At 37.9% G+C, this 21,439-nt stretch overlaps 1 protein-coding gene across 2 annotated transcripts in view; it reads left to right on the top strand.

Moving 5' to 3' along the window:
• Nucleotides 1–21,439, top strand: part of PRRX1 (paired related homeobox 1) — a 75,786-nt gene that overhangs the window by 44,739 nt on the left and 9,608 nt on the right. For both annotated transcript variants that reach the window (XM_003925381.4, XM_010336139.3), the window contains exons 2-3: nucleotides 11,651–11,826; nucleotides 17,826–18,007. In XM_003925381.4, the coding sequence (XP_003925430.1) occupies nucleotides 11,651–11,826; nucleotides 17,826–18,007 (358 nt within the window). The remainder of the gene's footprint in view (nucleotides 1–11,650; nucleotides 11,827–17,825; nucleotides 18,008–21,439) is intronic.

Genomic DNA, 21,439 nt, shown 5'->3' with positions numbered 1-21,439 from the left:
AATGACTATTAACAAGGACTTTTTTAGGGCTGTTCAACAACAGGGGACATGATTCAATGGAATAAGATTATTCCACATGAATTTTTGGGTGTTTTACCCAAATGTAACTTTTTTTTTTCTCATATGACCTTAGTGCATCGGCTTCCTTACTAGTTAAAACAGTCACATATCCCTGGAGAGGAAATCACCATATAATTAAGGCTTAGGTGTGGTTGACAGACAGTAATGTTTCTGTATATTGGAGAATGAATTAGCCAGGCTTTTGTCCAAGCTTTTTTGCCAGCAAAAGGGAACAGAAAACACGGTGACTGGAAATGACTAACTAGAAGAAAATACAACCTCAAGCTAAATATGTTTTTTGGAACATAGAAATAACGTATCAGGTCATGCCTTTTGGGACTTCCTTTGTCTTCTCTAGAAGCAAGATGGTCAGTAATTCCATATGTGTCATCATTATCAAAGTCAAACATTTATTAAGCATAACTAAGAGGTTTAGGGCTCTGTTCTACACACTTCGTTCAGCTGCCTTCAAGGTGTATATTCTAATTGGAGAATTATTGCTGCAAAGTCATGCACCGAGAAAGTGCATGAAAAACCTGCATAGCACTTGATCCTGGAATTTACATGTCTTACAAAAAAGCAGGAAGCTGGAAAATTTGTGTGTCAAGACCTTATTACAAAAATGGATCCCTGAAAGAGTGGTCAGGTTTGGTGGCTGAATGTGAATTGACCAGAGTGTGCAGAATAGGCATTTTCACCAAGCACAATCTAACATATTAATTTAATAATTCTAAGAAAGGTACCTAAAATATGGAAGACTAATACCAGATGCCAGGATAGCACAGTTAATGAGACAAATAAGGTGCCTACCTTCATGAAGCTATATTCTAGTGTGAGACAATCAACATAAATAATTACATATTGTCAAAATTGTTATAAGGCAGATGGTTAAGATGATGGATGAATAGTGAGAAGGCGACTTCTGGTTGTTGATCACAGAAGGTTCCTGCAAAGAGCTGACAGGTCAGCTGAGACTTGGGGAAGGAGAAGAAGCCATTAATATAAAAGTTAGTAGATATGGGTAAAGTCTACAGTGTGTTATTAGGCAAAGAAAGACAAGGTCAGAGAAAATATAAATGAAAAGGACAAGAAAATTATGTTTTCATCACCATTAGCAGTACAACTAGAGTGCAGTGATTGGGTGGGAAATAACAGGTCAGCTGAGAAAAGGATGCTAAGCTTCAGGTATGACAGAGAGAGGCCCATGCAGTGTTTTCTAACCTAACACTCACTTTGGTATTTCTGTTCTCCTTCCTAGCCCATTCTTGGCTCTGACGGCCATCAAGTGCACTGGAATATTTTTTTTTCCCTATTGTTACTTTACTTTTCAAGAGGTTTAGGACTCTGTTCTACATACTTTGTTCATCTGCCTTCAAGATGTAAATTCTAACTGGAATAATTACTGCTGCAAAGTCAGGCACTGAGAAAGGGCATGAAAAACCCGCATAACACTTGGTGCATAACACTTACGTTTCAAGCGCTTGTGACTTCTTTCCCCAAATCAGTTATAAAGTATCTTGAAGAGTAGATGACAGACAGCATCTCTCTCTACTCAGAGTATCTCATTGCTTGGCATGTAGTAGGTGCTCAATAGATATTTGTTCAAATGAATGAATAAAGTGATAGTGAGAGGATGCAAAAGTCAAGATTGAGTGTAACCATTGTTAGTGGCATCAATTTTGGGATTAGCCTAAAATGGCTGATACAGTGTCTGCAGCAAGGCTAATGCCACTTGACTCATGGTTAGGAGGTCAAGGATGGCAGAAAAAAGAAGTAGGTAGTTGCTCTTATCTCCTTTTTAGTAAATTTAGAAGAAAGAATAACTCTAAGAGAGTTGTTTTTAAAAAACATCTTAGGTTTCTTCTTTCTCTAGACTGTAGTTAGAAGTAAACTAATGTTTTCTGAAGATTCACATTGATTTCAATCTGGAGTGTTATCCCTGCAGAGTGCTGTAGGCATGGAGGAATATGTCAATTACTGAAGCTTTCTCCAGGCCTGGTAATTACATTATAGCCCCTAGGCAAGATAAAATCCAGCCTAAATTTTTCTCAAAAAAATTTAAAAACCACCACCAACAACACCATCACCACCAAAAGAACATAATTCAGTCATCACCCTAAACAAGCAATTATTGAAAGTTTTTATTGGGCTAGGCATCAGAAATGCAAAAACTATCCTATAACTCCATTATGCTGAATTTAAAAGAGATCTTAGTCACATAGCCCAATCTATAATCATGCCAGTTAGGACACTTGAGGGCTAACTTCACAGGCTTTTCTAGTAACTCCCCTGAATTAGAATCAAAGCCTCCTTATTCTCAATCCAAAGCCATTTCCACAATTGCTCCGTAAGACATAATATATTTTACAGTACAATATAAGGAAATGTGTACAACTAGTTGTCACAATTTGTATCATTTAAAAATATATGTACCACTTGTATCTTAAAGCAATTGTCATGGACTGAACGTTTATATCCTCCTGAAATTCTTATGTTGGATCTGTAACCCCCAATGTGATGCTCTCTATCAAACCTGAGGCCTTTGAAAGGTAATTAGGTTTAGATGAGGTCACATGGGTAGGTCCTTGTGATGGAATTAGTGGCCTTATAAGAAGAGACCAGGAAGCTTGCTCTCTTGCTCTCTCTGCCATATGAGAATATAATAAGAAGGCAGTTGACTGCAGGCCAGGAAGCAGCCCTCAACAGGAACCCAAATAGGCCAACTCCACATCCTGAGACTTCCAGCTTCTGAAACATATTTCTGTTGTCTAAGCTACCCAGTCTATAGAATTTTGTTTTGGCAGCCTGAGCTGACTAAGCCAACAACCCATTTTACAGATACGGAAATTGAAAGCTTCAGATGTTAAAGAATGGTATTTTCCTCAAAAAAAGTCAAGCTTTAAGCCACTATTTACACTATGACTTTTCTTATTCTTTAAATAAAATTTGAATTTTTGTTTTTTCAAAAGAATTTTATCTAAAAAGTATCTAAAAATATCAAGCCTCTTATGTTGACCATTTTATCATGTTTCATCTTCAGATTTATTTGGTATCCAAGACCAGAATAACACCAAGAGGAAATTTGATTTCCTTTTCAGACCTCTTCATTTATTCTATATAGTGTTACAGAATTGCCCTTGGTTCTATCTCTTGTTGTCATGAAAAGCTAATTCTGTTACTGTGTCTTTCTCTGCTCTAAGCACCTTGTCCTTTTAATACAAGATTAAAAATTATAAGAAAACATAAGTCATGTTTTTGTTCTCACCAGTTCAAATGCCTTGTAGCTGTCTTTCTATCCAAGCAGAGAAGCTCTGCTGCTCCATCACTCCTTTCCTTCTAAGAGCTGTGCTTACTCATTAACTATGTTCACACATCTCCTTCATTCCTCTCTGCTTCCAGTCGTGTTTTTTTAGAACCTGTGTTTATCAGATTTTTCTCTTTTTTTTTTTGAGACGTAGTCTTGCTCTGTCGCCAGGCTGGAGTGCAGCGGGCACAATCTCAGCTCACTGCAACCTCCACCTCCTGGGCTCAAGTGATTCTTCTGCCTCAGCCTCCCGAGTAGCTGGGACCAGAGGCACGTGCCACCATGCCAGGCTAATTTTTGTATTTTTAGTAGAGATGGGGTTTCACCATGTTGGCCAGGATGGTCTCAATCTCTTGACCTCGTGACCTGCCCACCTTGGCCTCCCAAAGTGCTGGGATTACAGGCATGAGCCACTGCGCCCGGCCTTAGATTTTTTCTTTAGAACATTACAAATTATAACCAAAAAGATAAGGAATCATTGAAAAAGATGACATGATGGCTTCCTGTCATGAAAACACTAGTTTCTACTGGTAATGGCAAGATTGATGTTGTTTCTTTTACAGAGTGGCAGCACTCACTACAAAGGAAAAAAAATGAAGAAGACAAGAGAATGTGCCTCATCCTGAGCTCTGTTTGTAGTCCTAGTCAAATTCCTAGTCAAATACCAGGCACTTCCAAGGGGACCACACACCCAGAATACTGCAAGTTTAGAAAGCTTTTAAAATCTCAGTCAGAACTCACTCCTTTCCCAGAACTTTGCCAACTTTGCCTTCATTGGTTTCTTTTTATCCTTTTGGAATTTACCAAAATAATAAGACATTAAAAAAAAAAAAGTCAGAGTAAATAGTGAGTAATATGACTGAACTTCTGTGTTTTTAGTCATATGGCAATGAAATTAGTTAACCCAAAGCAAATAGGCTGGGAAAGAATTGAATTTTCATAACCTGTCTTTAGCCCTTGGCCTTCTTTCCTTTCCTGTGTTTTTTTTCTTAAGCTAATTTCTAGTGAGATTACTTGTTAAAGGTACCAATTGCTTGCCCATACAAATAGTAGAATCTACTTGCTTTCTAGATTTTTTTTCCCAAAATTTGAATTTAGGAAGGCAAGTTGGTTTTTTTTAGAAAGCAAGGAATTGAATAATAGCACAAAAATGCCCCAAATGGAGCTTTTAGGACAAATATCTATGCATGATTTTCTTGTCCAAGTTTGAGTCTACCCCCATATCTCAGTTTTTGCTAATTTTTAAAGCTTTTATTCATTTTTCCAGTTTCCTAGTTCAGTTATGCTGTTCATCAAAACTGACCAAGCCATATCAACATATTTGAATGGATTTCTCACTTTTTCTACAGTTATTCTGTGTTAGAAATCTTACTGAATAACTAAACAACAACAACAACGAGTGAGAAGAAGAGTAGAGTAAAGGTACAGCAGCAATGATTTTGAACCAGCCCATTTCTGAGGAGACGTTATAGCAGCAGTGGTAACAGTAAGATCCACCACTTGTCAAATGCCAACTATGTGCCAGCCTATGTGCCTTTTATGTATTTATTAAATTTTCAAGTGACCCTGCAATGCAGGTGGTCTTACTCTCTTTTTATCATTTTGGAAGCTGAAGCTCAGAGAAGTGAAACAACTTATTGAAGGCCACACAGTTACTCTGTGGCAGGGTCTGTAGGAGAACACAGGTTATCATTTTTAAGCTGGTTTACTTTCTATTCCACTCCACTTCCAACTATGCTTCCATCCCAGTTATAGCTAGTTGGGTATGACAAAAAGATTCTTTCTTTCCCTTTTTTTGGAATCCTGCAATAAATTGAAAAATGAGTAAATTAGTAATTCATCCATTGAAAAACTGAAGGTAGCTTACATATCTGAAGGCAGAATTTTATGTCTTTATCAATAACAGAAGGTATTCTGTTATTGAACAGTATTCTTACAGTAAGAATGCTAATGTATCCATGAATACATTAGCATTATTATTAGTAGTAATACTATGTATTTATGAATATATTAGTAGTATTAGTAGTATTATTCATGTCTGATTATTCACTTACTGAGCATTGATAAGAGCTTCAATTGAATACAAACACAAATGTTGTGCTCTGGAATTATAGTCTAAAACAGATCCATCATCACACAGAAAGTGCCCACATTGCTGCACGGGGGAAATTATCAACATAGCCTCAGAAGTAAGTATAGTTCCAATATGGAACTACATGGGAAACCTTGCTTTGTGTTGGATATTCTCAGGGTTTCTGATCGATAATCCTTTAAGAAAAATGTCTTAAAAGAGTCAACGCACCTAAGGTGATATGGAATGTGTTAATATTTTTTGGCTCTATAGAAATGTATTTGTTCTAGAGAGGTGAAAGGAAATATATAACAAAGAAGCTAAAAACAGTGCAAATCGCATTAGAATACTTCATATTCCTTAGTGTTTTCCATTTGAAAGGAGGGTGGCTCTATTGAGAGAGTTAAACTTTGAGCTATCTACACAGAACCATTGACTCATCTTTTTGATCAAAACCACTCAAAATTATGTAATTTCACACTTCTTAGAGAATTTTGTTCTCCAAAGAACATATGACATTTCCCAAATTACATATAAGGTGTTTTAATCCTATTTGCTAGGGCTTAGACTGATAATTTGACTAAAAATAAACCAAGTCTATACCATGATGACAGTTAAGATCACCGTACAAAGTTCAGGGGCTTTAGTGTGCTACAGTTCAGTAGCTGTGATGTGATAATGCACCTTAAAATGAACCATAGCTGCTCAGTGGGGTACTTGTATTGGCAGAGATCTGTTCATTTTTGATACTTGCTGGGATTCAATGGTGGAGGACCGCTGAAGGACTATATTGTTGAGAAGGTGTGGGTGTGCTGCTCAACTTGGCTTTGGTCATTGTGATGCACTAAGCTCAATCTGTATTGCAACAGCCTTCCTAGTTAAGTGACCCATGTGTCATTTATCAGGCACATATTAGAAATATTCTGTCCTAATTTCAGTTAATGCTAAATGTAGCCAAAGAAACTCAAATGAATGCCACAGCTCTATTTCACTGCTTTTCATAGGACTTGCAATAAAAGCTAAACAGTTTTTAGTGGCTTTTGCAATTACACTTCCTTTCAATTTTCCAAAGGTTACAGGGCCTGAACCACACAAATCCCATTAAAGTAAGTAGCTGTTGTGCAATATAAGTTCCTTTGAAAACATTCTTCAATGCCCATAAAATGATCAGCGGGCTGCACTTTAGATCCGCTTGCCTGCCATGCTTTCAACCAACAGGCAGCTGACAAGCTTTGATGTGGTAGTTGGTTTTTGCTACTGAAGCTGGCATTTTATCTTCTTGCATCAGATTTTTTCCCAAACTGATGTGACCCAGGCATAGGAAACACATTTTTCTTCAGATTTTATTCCTAAAATATGTTTTTACCATACCTTTAAATTACATTTGGCTGACCAATGATTTGGGATGGCTAAGGTTCCTCCCACAGGATGCAGAACAGAAGAGGGTGAGGGGCTCTGGAGTTAACTGAAGCTTGCATGGTGAGTGCAAGGCCTTAGTGAATAGGGATCACCACATGCTGTCAGGTCCCCATGCTTTGGGATGGCACTTCAGTCCTTCTCCATTCTACCTCTAGTGCAACTTCAGCAGCCACATGAGGAGTCCAGAGTGAACTTCACACTAGAGGCAAGGTCAGGGCTGCTGTTCTCTTTAACTAATATTTGAACGCACAGAGGGTATCCTACCTTAGGCCTTCTTTTCTCTGGAAGTTCTTCATACGTATTCGAACATTGTGATACATTAGAAACACCCATCTTTTTAAATGCCCCTTTCTTGTGTATGTTCCTGGTGGTTTAAATAATTCGTGTATCCTGGAGCCGCTTTTCTAGTAAAGGATAAAGTTGAAAGAATGATTCCCATTTGCAAAGGAATCAGACCACAAAGCATTTTCCGTCTCTAAATCTGGTGACTATCTTATCTGATAAAGAAACACTATAAAAGAATTTTTCCTCTGCAGGTAAAACTACCCAGAGACAAAAGACAATGCTCACAATATTACTTGCTATGTACTGTTAAAAAAATAATTGGAATTCAGAAATTACCCGGTCCTTTAAAACCTCAAATAAGTCACTAAGGTTCTAATATTCTGGGACTGCTTCTATACCACGACACTACTGTAACTCCTTCAACTTTTACTGTAATGTAACATGTCAAGGAATCCTATCTCTTTATGAAAATACCTGAATGCATTAAGGTGACAAAATATTTACATAGAAAGAATTGAACCATAACTTTTAAAAAGCATTTGACAATATGCTGATATATATATATATATATATATATATATATATATATATATATATATATATATAATTTAGAGACTGGGAAATCAATATGAATTGGTGCTATCAGAAAAGTTTTATAGAGAAGGTAAGATTTTAGATGTGTTTTAGGAACAGAGAGATTTTAAACTGTGTCCTAAAGTGAAAATCATCTCCCATAATTGTGGAAGAAGATTTAAGATGGGGCATATTGCTAAGCTAAAATAACCCTGCACTTACTTAATTGATGAATCAAGGACTTATGGATACCATTGTAAAGAAAAATGCAGGAACATCTGGATCAAACTAGCTGTCTAGATGAGAATGGTTGCATTTTTTAATGGCTATTCTGGTAGAAAGGACAACATGTGATATTCATCTACCTTCTTTCTCAGACCCTCTTTATAACAGCTAGTATGGAAAAATCTTTCTTTCCTGTAAATATTTTCCCTGGGTAATGGTTTCCAATTATGTGTCAGATGCTTATTGTTTCTCTCTTGCACAGCATGTATGTTATCATTTGTTCTTAAGAGTGGAATGGAATTGGGAATTCTGGTTTCTAGCTCTGGCTAAAGGTCCCAAGTCTGCACTGTGATTTTGGGCAAGTCACATTGTTCTAGATCTAATTTAACTCACCTGGAAAATAAGATGGTTGAATTAGGCAATTTCATGGGTTTTATTAGATGCCAGTATTTTATGACTCATGATCCCAAGCAAGACTACACCTATTTATTAGGCTGTTTTGCTTGTTTTTACTAAGAGTGACAACATTTGCATATTTTCAGTTTGTTCAATCATCAAAAAAATTATAAAATACATAAACACCTTGGATTTGAAACATTGTGCCTTTGATAAAAACGTATTCATGTTTCCTCTGGTTATTCTGCAGCTTGCTGAATCCTTCCCATTTTAGAATGTCAAAGAATGAGATACATCCTAATATCAAATTGGATGTCAGTATCCTCAGACAGCATGTTTTGAAATTGACCTTCACTGTAGTTGTTTTTGCAAGAAAAAATGATCCTCTTGTAACTGGTAAAAATACACTGCTTTCTCCCCTCTGTATTCAACCAGAGCCAAGAATCTGATAAATGTGTTTATCACAGGTCCTTCAGATGCCCTGGATTTGTAAACCTCTACAATGTTTGTGTTTCCTTTCGTACTGTTGAACGTACCATGCTGGGTCCTGTTCTGCATTCTTGGGGAAAAACAGGGAGCTCACACTTTGTGATTAGTGAGCAAAGACAGACAATCCCCAGGACTGCCACTCAAGCTGTCTCCATAGCCCGCTCATCGTCTCTTTCTATTATACTTGCACTCTGAAGGACATTTGCCAGAGCCAGACTCCCTGGACCCCTGTTATTTGTGTCTTTTCTCACCTTCAACATCATCTGGACTAGTGTTTTCATTTGTTAAAAACAACAAGAACATTCACTGGGAAACTTTTGCTGGAATTGTTTCAGGTCATCATAGCTATTTATTCCCTGTCATAAACTGTAATTCTCCATTTCCCTTACTCCCACGTCAAGGGAGTTGGTGGTTTATGGTGGAAAGTCAGTGGAATTTGATTGGATAGTAGAATATTTCAAAGAACTACTGAGATTATGTAGCAGGTTGTAATACTAAGAACAAAACACAAAATATTCTTGGTCTTGATCGCAGTTGGCAGTACAAGAAGAAATAGGCTTATAAAACAACATAAAAGATTTACAACTTGTGCTTCCACCTAAGAAAGAATTTTCTTTGAGAGAAGAAAACAAATCCTGGGATTGGCTTAATAGATTTTCTCCAAATAATTAAAAATAATGGCTTAGGGTCTAATTGGTCTCAGTTAAAAGAAGGTATAGAAGCTAAGAATATATTTTTTTGCAGACTTCTGTTTTGGGGGCATAAAATTCAGATTATTGTACTATCACAAGGGCTTGTATGACCTAGAAGGACCTGAAGTACAAGACAAAATGATTTGGAAAAAGAATAGGAATGGGAGGAATGCTTTCAAATATTAAATAGGAAGGAGAATACAAGTGCAAGGTAACTACTAAAAGGTATTTAATACCAGGTGTTTGAATTCTATAGTGCTGATCTTTTCGTGAACTAATTTTGCTAATAGCTAGTAGCATAATCAGTGATGTTAGTTGGAAATATTTTAGGCCTTGGTAGGTCTCAAAAATTATTATTAAATTTGCTCCATTTTCAAGATGCAGCTGATTTTATATTCTTACTCAGTGTCACAGACGTGCTACCAAGGCAGGGCCCCTAGGTGAGGCACCACAAATGTAAAAAGCCAAAGAGAAGATCTGCGCAAAACCATGAAGCAGAGAGAATGGTGTGGTAGCTTCTTGGCTGGAGGAATCTGGTTGTGATCATATGACATGTTTTTCTACAGAAACAGTCTTTGAAGGACAAGAGAAGTTTCATGTTTTCTCTGAAAACAAATTAAACAAGCATTTACTATACCTGGGTGCTTTAATTATCAAGCAGAAATGTGCAGTTTCTATTCTAAGCTTCAAGGGTATTCCTGATAAGGAAGCATTGACGAAGAAGGGGTCTCTTAGCAAAAAGACTTGGAGGCTCAGTTGTCAGGCATCTGAGCTAGGAGCTTCTGGATTTAAGCTACATTTTGACTCTGGACACAAATCTAGAACATTCCTTCAATTTGTAATAAGACAATATTATAGCTGAGGTAATTGTCAATTGTGACTCATGCTAATAGTATTGCTGAGTATATTGTGTTTATAATTGGAGAGAATCAGAATTTACATATTAGAAGAGACAGCCAAGCGTACTTTCTAAATAGCGAATGGCCAAGCTTTCCTGTCTCCCATCCTCACTCCAACGACTCATAAATCTCTTTTGGGAAAAGCTACGGAAAATATAAGTCGCCCAGTTCATCAGATGGAGCATGTGACTTTGAGTTTTGACAGCACAGTATTGCAAATCTCTGGGAGCTACACAGAGTTTCTGCAGAGCTCAGGCCTTGGGGTGATAGTTTGATGGAGGTATCAGCACAGCGGGTATTCTGCAGTTTCACATATCCATCACTCCTGACTGGGCTGGGTAGGGGCAGCAGGATGCGAGCATACTTCTCTCTGACTGTTATGGACAACCTTGACAGTTAGCTCACCACACCACCTTTAGGGAAACTCAAGAGAAAACCAAGGAAGAATTTTGACAGGTAAAAATGGAATTGTGATTCTTCAAAGGTCCGTAAGATCTCAGGGTCCTAGAACTCAAGTTTGAGTGAAATGTTTTTAGGGATCTTTCTGAACTGTTTCCTGTTCTTTAGCCCCAGGCTAATGTTAGCTTGGGTTGATGGCATTGTAGCACTAGTCCTGATCTCAGGTGAGGCCTCTGAGGCCTGCCTTTGCAACAGCATGGAGCCTTGAGTGAATGCTGTTAGAAATTACTTGCTGCTTCAAGGAGAGTGAATGGTAAAATAAATCTCTCTAATGTGGTTTGAGCATAGTGTCTTCTCTATAACTCTACATGTGTGTTCATGTACATATGCTAGGAGAGAAGGAACAAGGGGATTGACCTACTTGATTATTAAACAACATGAGTGAGCATAATATTGCCAAAGACAAATAAGGTACAAAACCATCTGCTCTTCTTCCTTTATCTCTAGAGAAGTCCAGAGAACGTGTGCAAGGGTAAGATTTTCCTTGACAAACAGGCATCAAGGAGCATGCAAGCACTGTCTCTCTGACAGTTTAGGTCTTGTCTCAGATTTAAAGGCAACAGCCAAGCATTAGAATTGCTGGAATTCTTGACATATGAACTTGAGAGCACTAATGCCCACATTTGCACATGCAAAGTGGCATTTGGCTACAGGACTTTGATAAAGATCTGAGGAAATGAAAACCATATCTCACTATAGATATATTGTTTAAAAAAAAGTCTTAAGTGGGACTCCTGCAGTGAATTTGGCTTCTTTTCATCAGTGTATTGTATTCCAGATGATCAGCTGAACTCAGAGGAAAAAAAGAAGAGAAAGCAGCGAAGGAACAGGACAACTTTCAACAGCAGCCAGCTGCAGGCTTTGGAGCGTGTCTTTGAGCGGACACACTATCCTGATGCTTTTGTGCGAGAAGACCTTGCCCGCCGGGTGAACCTCACTGAGGCCAGAGTGCAGGTAACTCAAGCTGTGGGAGGCTGGCACCAAGGAATCACCTCCTTAGAGGCACATCTCTGAAGACTATTTAAAAACACATATTATAGCCCAGCATGGTGGCTGCAGGCATGGTGGTGTGTGCCTGTGGTTTCAGCTTCTTGGACAGCTGAGGTGGGAGAATCACTTGAGCGTGGGGGACAGAGGTTGCAGTGAGCTGAGATCACGCCACTGCATCCCAGCCTGAGTGACAGAATGAGACCCTGTCTCAAAAATAAATAAATAAATAAATAAATATACAAGTTATAGGCTTCATATGCTGGTACTCATAAGAGTTATAGATGGTCAGCATGCGGATAGAATCCTGTTGCCAGCTATGTTTCTTTGGGCAGTGAGTATTTTTAAAAATAAAATTGAATGCCTTCAGGCAGGGCAGAATAATCCTTGCTACAGGTTCCTCTCCCCGCACCGCTTTGTGTCTGACCATTCCAGATTTATGTGATATACATTGTCCATCTGAGCATTTTAATCGGCACCCTTAGATTTCAATTTGAGCTTGATAGTGGTTAAAGAGATGAATTCTCTGTCCCCTACCTCAGTTCTCCTCTCCAGTCTTCAAGAAACTTGTTGTAAGTACACATTATTATGCGCACTGATGGACTGGGAAATGAATACTCAGGAACTGAGTTAAGAGCATACTCAAGTGGATGATTTTGTTTACCCTCAAAATCTCTTTGTGAACTGAAAAAGGGTAAGAACATGAAAGGCAGGATAACGAGAATAGCCATTCTTTCTAGCATTACTGCCATGACACACCAACTGCAAGCCAGACATCGGGAACAAGATATAACTTGTGATCAACAGTCATAACAATAACAATATTTAATAACTACTACTACTTGAGCCCTTATATGGCTAGTAGTTTTCTTTACATAAGCGATTGATTTCATCCTCACACCCATTCAACGATGTGGATAGTATTCTTCATTTTGCAGATGAGAAAACTGAGGTACAGAGAGGTTAAAGTATTTTGCACACCATCACATAGCTAGGAAGTGTCTGAAATGGATTTAAATGCAGATATGCAGATCCAGAGTTCATGCTGTTAATCACTAAAAAATAATTAAGTAAAAAACAAACAAACAAAAATGAATGAATGAGAGAGAGTCTCCTGGCTAAATGCTTTTTCCAAGTAGTACTTTGCTGTCTCTGCTGAAAGATCTTATTGTCTTCCATACTGCCAGTAGCAAGATGCTGTCTTGATAAGGTGGGTAGGTCCAATCTGTCCTGTCTTATGAAATTATTGTTTGTATATCTATGTTCAGTCTGAGTGTTAAGAATTTCTTTCTGCGAACAATAACCTTCTTGACCAGCTGGAACTTGAGCTAGACCCCAAGGTAGATTCCTACCCCGTTGATTAGGGTCGGTGCCCATGCAGGAGGCACAGTACACAGTGGGAGACAGCTGTGTAGTTGATGCAGAGATCCTGCTGCTCCTTTCAGCCTGAACAGAAAGCATGGAAGCTTCCCCATGGGGAAACAGGGACCTCACCAAGAAGTGCTCCCTAAGGAAAAAAAGAAAAATGTCAGTGACAAAAGAAGAAAGTCATGGGAGCCTGTGGGGCCCCTGAGGGTAGGTTAGGAGGAAGTGTGAGTGAAGGTGTCCCTTTGGGCTCAACTGAGAGTGACCCATAGGGACAACATTCACATTCCGTTTTGCTCTCCCATTCACCATCCAGTGCAGATTATGAAATTTGTCTCCCACACCCTCTTCCCCCACACTGCTTACTACAAATCTCTAACTCTGCTCTTAAATCCTCTCCTCCTCTGTCCTCAAACATGCCATGTCTTTTATATCCCACCTCAGCCTGCAGTGGTGTAATGAAGACTTTTAGTCCGGTAACCCACAGCACACCACTGTGCCACTTCTGCTGTGGTGATCTAAATTTTAAATAAGGAAACCTGCAGAGGACAATGGTGGGCATTTCTAAAATAAAGTGAAAGACCAGTTTTGGGGTTGGTTGGGGGACTGTCTCACCCCTATCATAACAGGGAAATGCCTTTCTTATATGTTGGAACTATTTTTTCTTTATCTTTTCCCACCTTGCTATGATTTAATGACTTTTAGAGCTGTGAACATTTCCTAAGTGAGTAGGACAGAGTTCTCCCTTCATGAATTTATTCTTCCCCCATGAAAGACTTCTTTTTCCCCATCAGAACCAATCCCTTCTGACTCTGGGCTTCATTACATTTACGGCATTTATTATAACATGAAATGTATTATATTGAGTTGTATCTGGGCCAACTTGCCCCACAGGACTGAGGAGGTCTGTTGGATATAGGCCATGTTTTATTCATCTTTGCAAAATTTATTTTTTTCTTCTTTTTCCTTTTTTTTTTCCTCAAACACTTATCAAGCACATATTATACTCTTGAACCCAGTTTTGGTTTGCTGGGGATAAGTAAGACACTGACCTTCTCCTTAAGGATGCTTGGACTGGGACAGAGAAGAGAGGTGTGCAAACCATACACTTAAGATATCATAATATGATTCCTCTATCAATGGAATGTACAATAATTAGTGATAGATCAGATGAAGAAATGATCTAATCTGCCTGGGGGAAAAGGGAGATAATTTATATTAGGCACCCATTCTGGGCCAACTCTCAAAACTATCCTGTAAGTTAGATATTATTATTATCTCTAATTGATTAGGAGACAAAGGAGCAGAGAAATTAAACAACTCCCAGGACAAAACTTGAAAGTAGTGTAGCCACTATTTTTAATCCAACTCCGTTAGACTTTTAAGAGATGTTCAGTGTTAAAGTTGAATTTTGAAAAAAATATGTGGGCTTTGACACCTGGACAAAGAGGGGAAGAATACGACAGGCATATCTGGTGTGAATATTTTTAGGTGGGAAATAGCCTAACACATTTGGGAGTCCACAGGTAATCTTGAGCACAGGGTAGGAGCTGGAGCCATAGGGGGCCAGTGCATGAGGTTAGAGTGATGTGGCTTGGGGCTAGATTATTGGACAAAGAGCTAATTCCTGAACAGCCTTTGTTCTATGGTAAAAAGTTTCTATTTTATTTTGTGAGTATTGGGGAGTCAGTAGATGATATAACGCAAGGCATTAATGTGATTAACATTTAAGATGATAGCTCTAACAGCAATGTGACGGCACATTAGAAACAGAAGAGCCAGGAGTCTGGGAAGACAAGTCCAGATTCCACCTTGGCCAATTTCCGCCCAGGCCCTTCATGCTGCCAGCTCTACAGGGCACTGATCACATGGTATTTTGTGTATGTTGTCTCCTAGAGCTTACTCCACAAAAATAACTTTCTTCTCCATTACCTTGTTATACATTTCTGTAATTGCACTTAAAATATTTATTTTGCAGTTTTTCAAATTTTACATGTCTTCCTTTAATAGATTGCGAGCTGCTTAAAAGCAGAGGAGTTTCTCATCTCTCTCCTTCCAGCATTTAGTACAGGGCTTAGACCATAGCAGGCACTCCATAAAGATTTCTTGAATGAGAAAATGAATGAGTAAAATTCCACAGCACTCCAGAAGAGTGAGATGAGATGGATGGCCTTGAGTTCAAAAACTCAGCCATTTATTATTTATGTGAATTTCAACAGATTACAGTCATACAGTGCTTAACAATGGAGATCTCTTCTGAGAAACAAATTTTTAGATAATTTTGTCATTGGGCAAACATCATGGAATCTACTTCCACAAATCTAGATGGTATAACTGACTGCACACCTAGGCAATAGGGAATAGCCTATTGCTCTTAGGTTACAAGTAACAGCAGCATATTACTGTATTGAATAGTGTAGGCAATTGTAATAACATGGTAAGCATTTGTGTAGCTAAACATATCAAATAGCAAAAATTTGGTATTATAATTTAATAAGACCACCATCGTATATGAGGTCCATCATAAGTTACTCCTTGTAGAGTCTGGATATTAGACCTTTGTCAGATGTATAGATTACAAAAATCTTCTCCCATTCTGTTTGTTGTCTGTTCATTCTGACAGTAGTTTCTTTTTCTGTGCAGAAGCACTTTAGTTAGATCCCATTTGTCAATTTTTGCTTTTGCTGCAATTGTTTTTTGAAATTTTTGTCATGAGATCTTTGCCCATGCCTATGTCCTGAAAGGTATTGTCTAGATTTTCTTCTATAGTTGTTATAGTTCTGGGTTTTATATTTGTTTTTAATCTATCTTGAGTTAATTTTTGTATATGGTGTAAGGAAGAGTTTCAGTTTCAATTCTCTGTATATGCATAGCCAGTTCTCCAAGCACCATTTATTAATAGGGAATCCTTTCCCCACAGCTTGTTTTTGTCAGGTTTGTTGAAGATCAGATGGTTGCAGATGTGCAGTCTTTTCTGAGTTCTCTAGTCTGTTCCATTGGTCTCTGAGCATGCTTTTGTACCAGTACCATGCTGTTTTGGTTACTGTAGCCTTGTAGTATAATTTGAAGTCAGATAGTTTTATGCCTTCAGCTTTGTTCTTTTTGCTTAGCATTATCTTGGCCATGCAGGCTCTTTTTTTGTTCCATATGAATTTTAAAGTAGTTTTTTCTAATTCTGTGAACAGTGTGAATGGTAATTTAATGAAAATAGCATTAGATCTATAAATTACTTTGGGCAGTATGGCCATTTTCATGATATTGATTCTTCCTATCCATGAGCATGGAATGTTTTCCCATTTGTTTGTGTCCTCTCTGATTTCCTTGAGCAGTGGTTTGTACTTCTCCTTGAAGAGGTGCTTTACTTCTCTTGTTAGCTATATTCCCAGGTATTTTATTCTCTTTGCAGAAATTGTGAATGGGAGTTCATTCATGATTTGGTTCTCTGCTTCTCTTTTGTAGGTGTATAGAAATACTTGTGATTTTTGCACACTGATTTTGCATCCTGAGACTTTGCTGAAGTTGCATATCAGCTTAAAAAGCTTTTGGGCTGAGACGATAGGGTTTTCTAGGTATAGGATTATGTCATCTGCAAACAGAGACAGTTTGACTTATGTAGCAAACCTGCATATCCTGCAAACATATCCTGGAACTTATAAAATTGAAAATAAATATTTTATTTTTGATAGGTTTATTATTAGCTGTAGCAAATGCTGTCAGCTGTCCGTCAGTGCTGCCCATTTCCCTTGAACCCTACAATTAGGTATAGTCTTGTCAGTTTCCATCTTTTAGTCTCTACATTTCTATGCCAGCAGTGTCTTTCTAGAACTTCAGGAGACTGCCCTGCCTCCACATTCCAGATGTGCTGGAACATTAATAGCCAATGGCTGACAGGATCCAGTGTACACACACCCAGCTCCATCACCCCCAAGAAGGATAACTCTGAAGTGTGTGTCCTACATTAGTCTTAGTCTTCAACAACTCTGAATGGGATTGAGCCACCACAGAGACAACTGGTTTAGTGGTATACTCTTTAGTGATTATCTTGTCTTCTCTGTTACTTCTTCACTCCTCTAATGGTGTTCCTTGCACCTCCCAAATAAAACACTTTCTTCTTAAATCTTTGTTGGAACATCTACTTTTGGGAGATGGGAAATTTTCTTAAAATATCTAATAATTATGAAAGCAGATGTGATTTTCACATTTTGAAGAAAGAATTTTGAAAAAGCTTTTAGAAAAGTCATTATTTCTGTGGCAGAAGTCTAATGAGATTTTTTTCATTTTTCTTGATTACAATTGTAACAGGGATTATAACCCATATTTTGCTGTCCTGTGGGTCAGTCACAGATTTCATCTCTGGAGACCTGATTACTGGAGAATTTTATGGTCCTGTTAGAATAGCCTTGAACTTTAAGAATGGCCCTCATGAGGGAAGGAGTATGGCATATTTCTATTGTTCTAAGTTCTGAGAATTCCATAGCCATCTTATATCTTCCTTTGGAAAGCGTTATATAGTAAAATCAACCAGAATTTCATTCATGTATCCCCTTCTTCTTTGTTTTTCCTCTTTCCTCATGCCTTCTCTCCTCCTAACAATTTTCCAGGTGTGGTTTCAGAACCGAAGAGCCAAGTTCCGCAGGAATGAGAGAGCCATGCTAGCCAATAAAAATGCTTCCCTCCTCAAATCCTACTCAGGAGACGTGACTGCTGTGGAGCAGCCCATCGTACCTCGTCCTGCTCCGAGACCCACCGATTATCTCTCCTGGGGGACAGCGTCTCCGTACAGGTGAATGACTGGCCCACTCTCCCTTGCTCCACTTCCACATGTTTCTCAGCGGTTGGTCATGTTTCAAGCTGCTTGTGCAGGTCACTGACATTTCTTACTGGGTTAATCTCTTCAGAGACATTCAACTTGCTGGCATCCCCACATTTTCCCAGGAGATTATTAGCTGCCCCAGGAGCAGGTTTTGGGGCAGAAGCGAGAGGGACAGGCTACCTCAGCAGTCTCCTCTTGGACTCAGGAACTCTTGCAAAGGTTTCAAAGATGAGGAAGAATCTAAAACAAAAGATCATTAAGCTATGCCCAGTGTCCCTCTTGTGACTGTTCTGGAACAAAACTTTACCCTGTTTCCAAATTTAAGATAAATTTGTTGTATTATGCAAATGTAGGGACTTAACATGTAAGGCTCCAAGTATAGGGCCAAAGGCAAACTTTGCAGTATAACTGACTTTGAATTTAAAAAAAGAAGAAGGAAGGAAGAAAAGAAAGAAGGAAGGAAGGAAGGAAGGAGGGAGACAGAGAGGGACTATGACAGAAAGAGAAGGAAAGAAAACCCAAGTTCATTCTGATCACTTTCATGGCCAAGGTTCTTTGTTAGTAGTTGTGAATTTCTTATAACGCCAGGTGCCTTCCTAATCTATTGCTAATTCTTGTCTACTTGTCTGAAGGTCTCTTTGGGGGTCAGTTTGTGTATATTTGTGTGTATGTGTGTGTGTGTGTATGTGTGTGTTTCTTTTAAATAAAAAAGGAATGTATAATTTACACTAAACTTTTATATTAAAAAGTTGAACATTTTAAAGAAACAAATAACAGAGTACTATTTCAATCTCATAGAGAGGCTTTTAACCTCCACTTTTTATGCTGTTCAGAAAATATAGGCTAATGCCAGAAGGGAAGCTGAGACACAAGTGCCTAACCCATTGGATTAGTCTAGAGTGCCTTTCTTTGAAAGTAAACCTGAGTACTCTTGAGAAACAAGGTCAAGCATATGTGTTCTCCCTGGCTGATTTTAGTGGAGGAAGATCTAGTCACGAATTCATTTATTATGCTTTCGTTTACCTTTTTATTGTCAAGGTTATTTATTGGCTTAAGGAGAGGTTTTAAGTGAAATATAAAAGATTATGTCTCAGATGAAGTTGAACTCCTGACGTGAAATGCCACATTTTGAAATGCAAATGTTTTTCAAAGGTTGACAGCTTTAATCAAAGCAAAAAAGCCTCATCTAAAAGTTTCTTTCTGTTCTAAATCAGTTCCTATAGAGAAACACGGTAAATATACTTGGAAATTTCTTTTATATCTCCTGTTATAAAATTAGCCTGAATTCTTTTGGTCTTAGTACATAGAGACCCAGTGTCTGAGGAAGTCTTATTCTGGGCCCTGTTGCACTCAGATGTGGTATGCCTTGCTGAGCTTGAAACATTAGTAATATCTGTGTGCCCTATTTTAAATTTAAACTCCTCTAAGATTTACCAAAAACACATTTTTTGAAGACGATTGTGAAATCACATATTCTCTAATATTTTAAGTAAATGGAAGGCTGCTTTATTTCTCTTATATATATTGCTATAAGAGAAATTTAGTGTGTTCAAGAACATGCTTAATGGATTGGAAAATGGGTGTGGTTCAAAGCCTGATGTTTTAAGATTTCTGGTTTGAATTTCATCACAACCAATAAGTACTGCTCCTTTTTCTGTCTGGGTCCTCCATAAGAACTTTTCACACCAGCCATAAATAAGCCAGATGGCTGCCACGTGGTCCTTACCAGTGAGAGGCTGCACACAGCACACTGCACGAATGGGGATGAAATCTTTCCTGATTTAATATAGGGTTATATTACTTGGACCTCAGCCGTATGAGCCTGTATCATATGTGTTTAGCATATGGACATCCAACTGAAATATTAACATGGCAATTTATGCATGCCTTTTTTGGAAATATTCTATTTTAATGGAAAGAATTATGTAGAAATACTGGATACATTTTTTTAAAAAATCCATAATTTCACCATCTTGACATAAGTAGTATATTCATTTTTGTGATTAGAGTTCAGTATTTTATATAGGTATAACCTTAGTGTATATATTATTTTGTATCCTGCTCTTTTCACTTAAAATCATATAACCTAATACGTTTTACTCATTTCATGGTATGCTTTTATATTATTTCTCTCTTAGATATGGAATTTGTAAAAATTAAGTATCAAAATATCTGATTGTTCATATTATGTAAGAAGAATAAATTAATCTTCAGATATAAGTAGAAAAGTGATGTTAAAGCAATAATTTAATCAATGACAATGTTTTTTGATCCAATGTTGACTGAAGTGTTTATATTTTGGTTAATTTCTAAAAGTAGCAAAAAACTATTCTGTTACTTGGAGAATTTTCTACTATGTTTAGAACCAAACTATGTTATGATTTCACACTTTGAAGCTTGATAGGAAATATTGTTAAGGAAATAAAAAAGAAAAACAAGTAATTCAAAGCAAAGGAAATGATAGACCTTTCATATTACGAAAAATTAACTCACTGTTCTTGTTGGTACTATTACTTCAAGTTAGTTATCTCACATGTGACACTCATTAAAAGGCATTTCTCTTGGTTAATTCTTGGAACACTCCTGTGTGACAGCTCTGTCTTGCTCTGCTTCCAAAGAAGAGACTAAATACTTGCCCAAATTTAAGCCTTCAGCAAGCAGAATTAGAACTAATGCTGGTAATCCCTCTTTTTATACATTTTAGGCCACATGACTGTATTTCATTCAAATTAAACCTTGCATTGTATCCAAAATAGTAAAAAAGTGTAAGATTGGAAAACTATCTGAAATCCCTTTTTATTCAAGAACTACCTTAGATCAGTGAAGCATGCCTGCAGCTGAGGTCCATGCTCTGTGGGGTGTGGGCATACCATTGGACTGATAGATGTGGCTTGGTCATACAAACCAGGGACACTGAGCAGACAGTTTTTCCAGAAAGGATAGTTTGCTGACTTCCAGTTATTCCCTGAAAAAAGAAAGGAGAAAACCAAGGCACAAAAGCAGTTATTTGCATATGGTCAGAATTATGGGTTGGAAAATAGCCAACACATTTTTTTTTTCTAGGTGTCTTTTACATCCAGAGTGGTAGCTGTATAATTTATTGTTCAAACTGGGATTTTTTTTAGAGTGAAAGGGGAGTGCTATTAATAATTGTACTAGGACAATATGTATAAACCAGATTGTCTCTGGCAAACTGGGACATATAGTTTGCTCTAATTATAGCACGTCATGACCTCACTCATTCCCTTGAGTATGCTAGAGGTGATGACATTAGGCAGGCAACCGAGTCATCAGGGGCACAGAGTGTTCCCTAACACAGACACTGTTGTCTGGCAGGTGTCTTCTTTACCCATCCGTGGCCAGTTAAAGGAAGCTTGTTTTTGGCACACACACACCCATTGC

The sequence above is a fragment of the Saimiri boliviensis genome, chromosome 19 (assembly GCF_048565385.1).
Source record: "Saimiri boliviensis isolate mSaiBol1 chromosome 19, mSaiBol1.pri, whole genome shotgun sequence".
In the NCBI taxonomy this organism is placed as follows: Eukaryota; Metazoa; Chordata; class Mammalia; order Primates; family Cebidae; genus Saimiri; species Saimiri boliviensis.
Note: the sequence above shows the minus strand (reverse complement) of the source record. Positions and strands in the feature narration are given on the sequence as shown.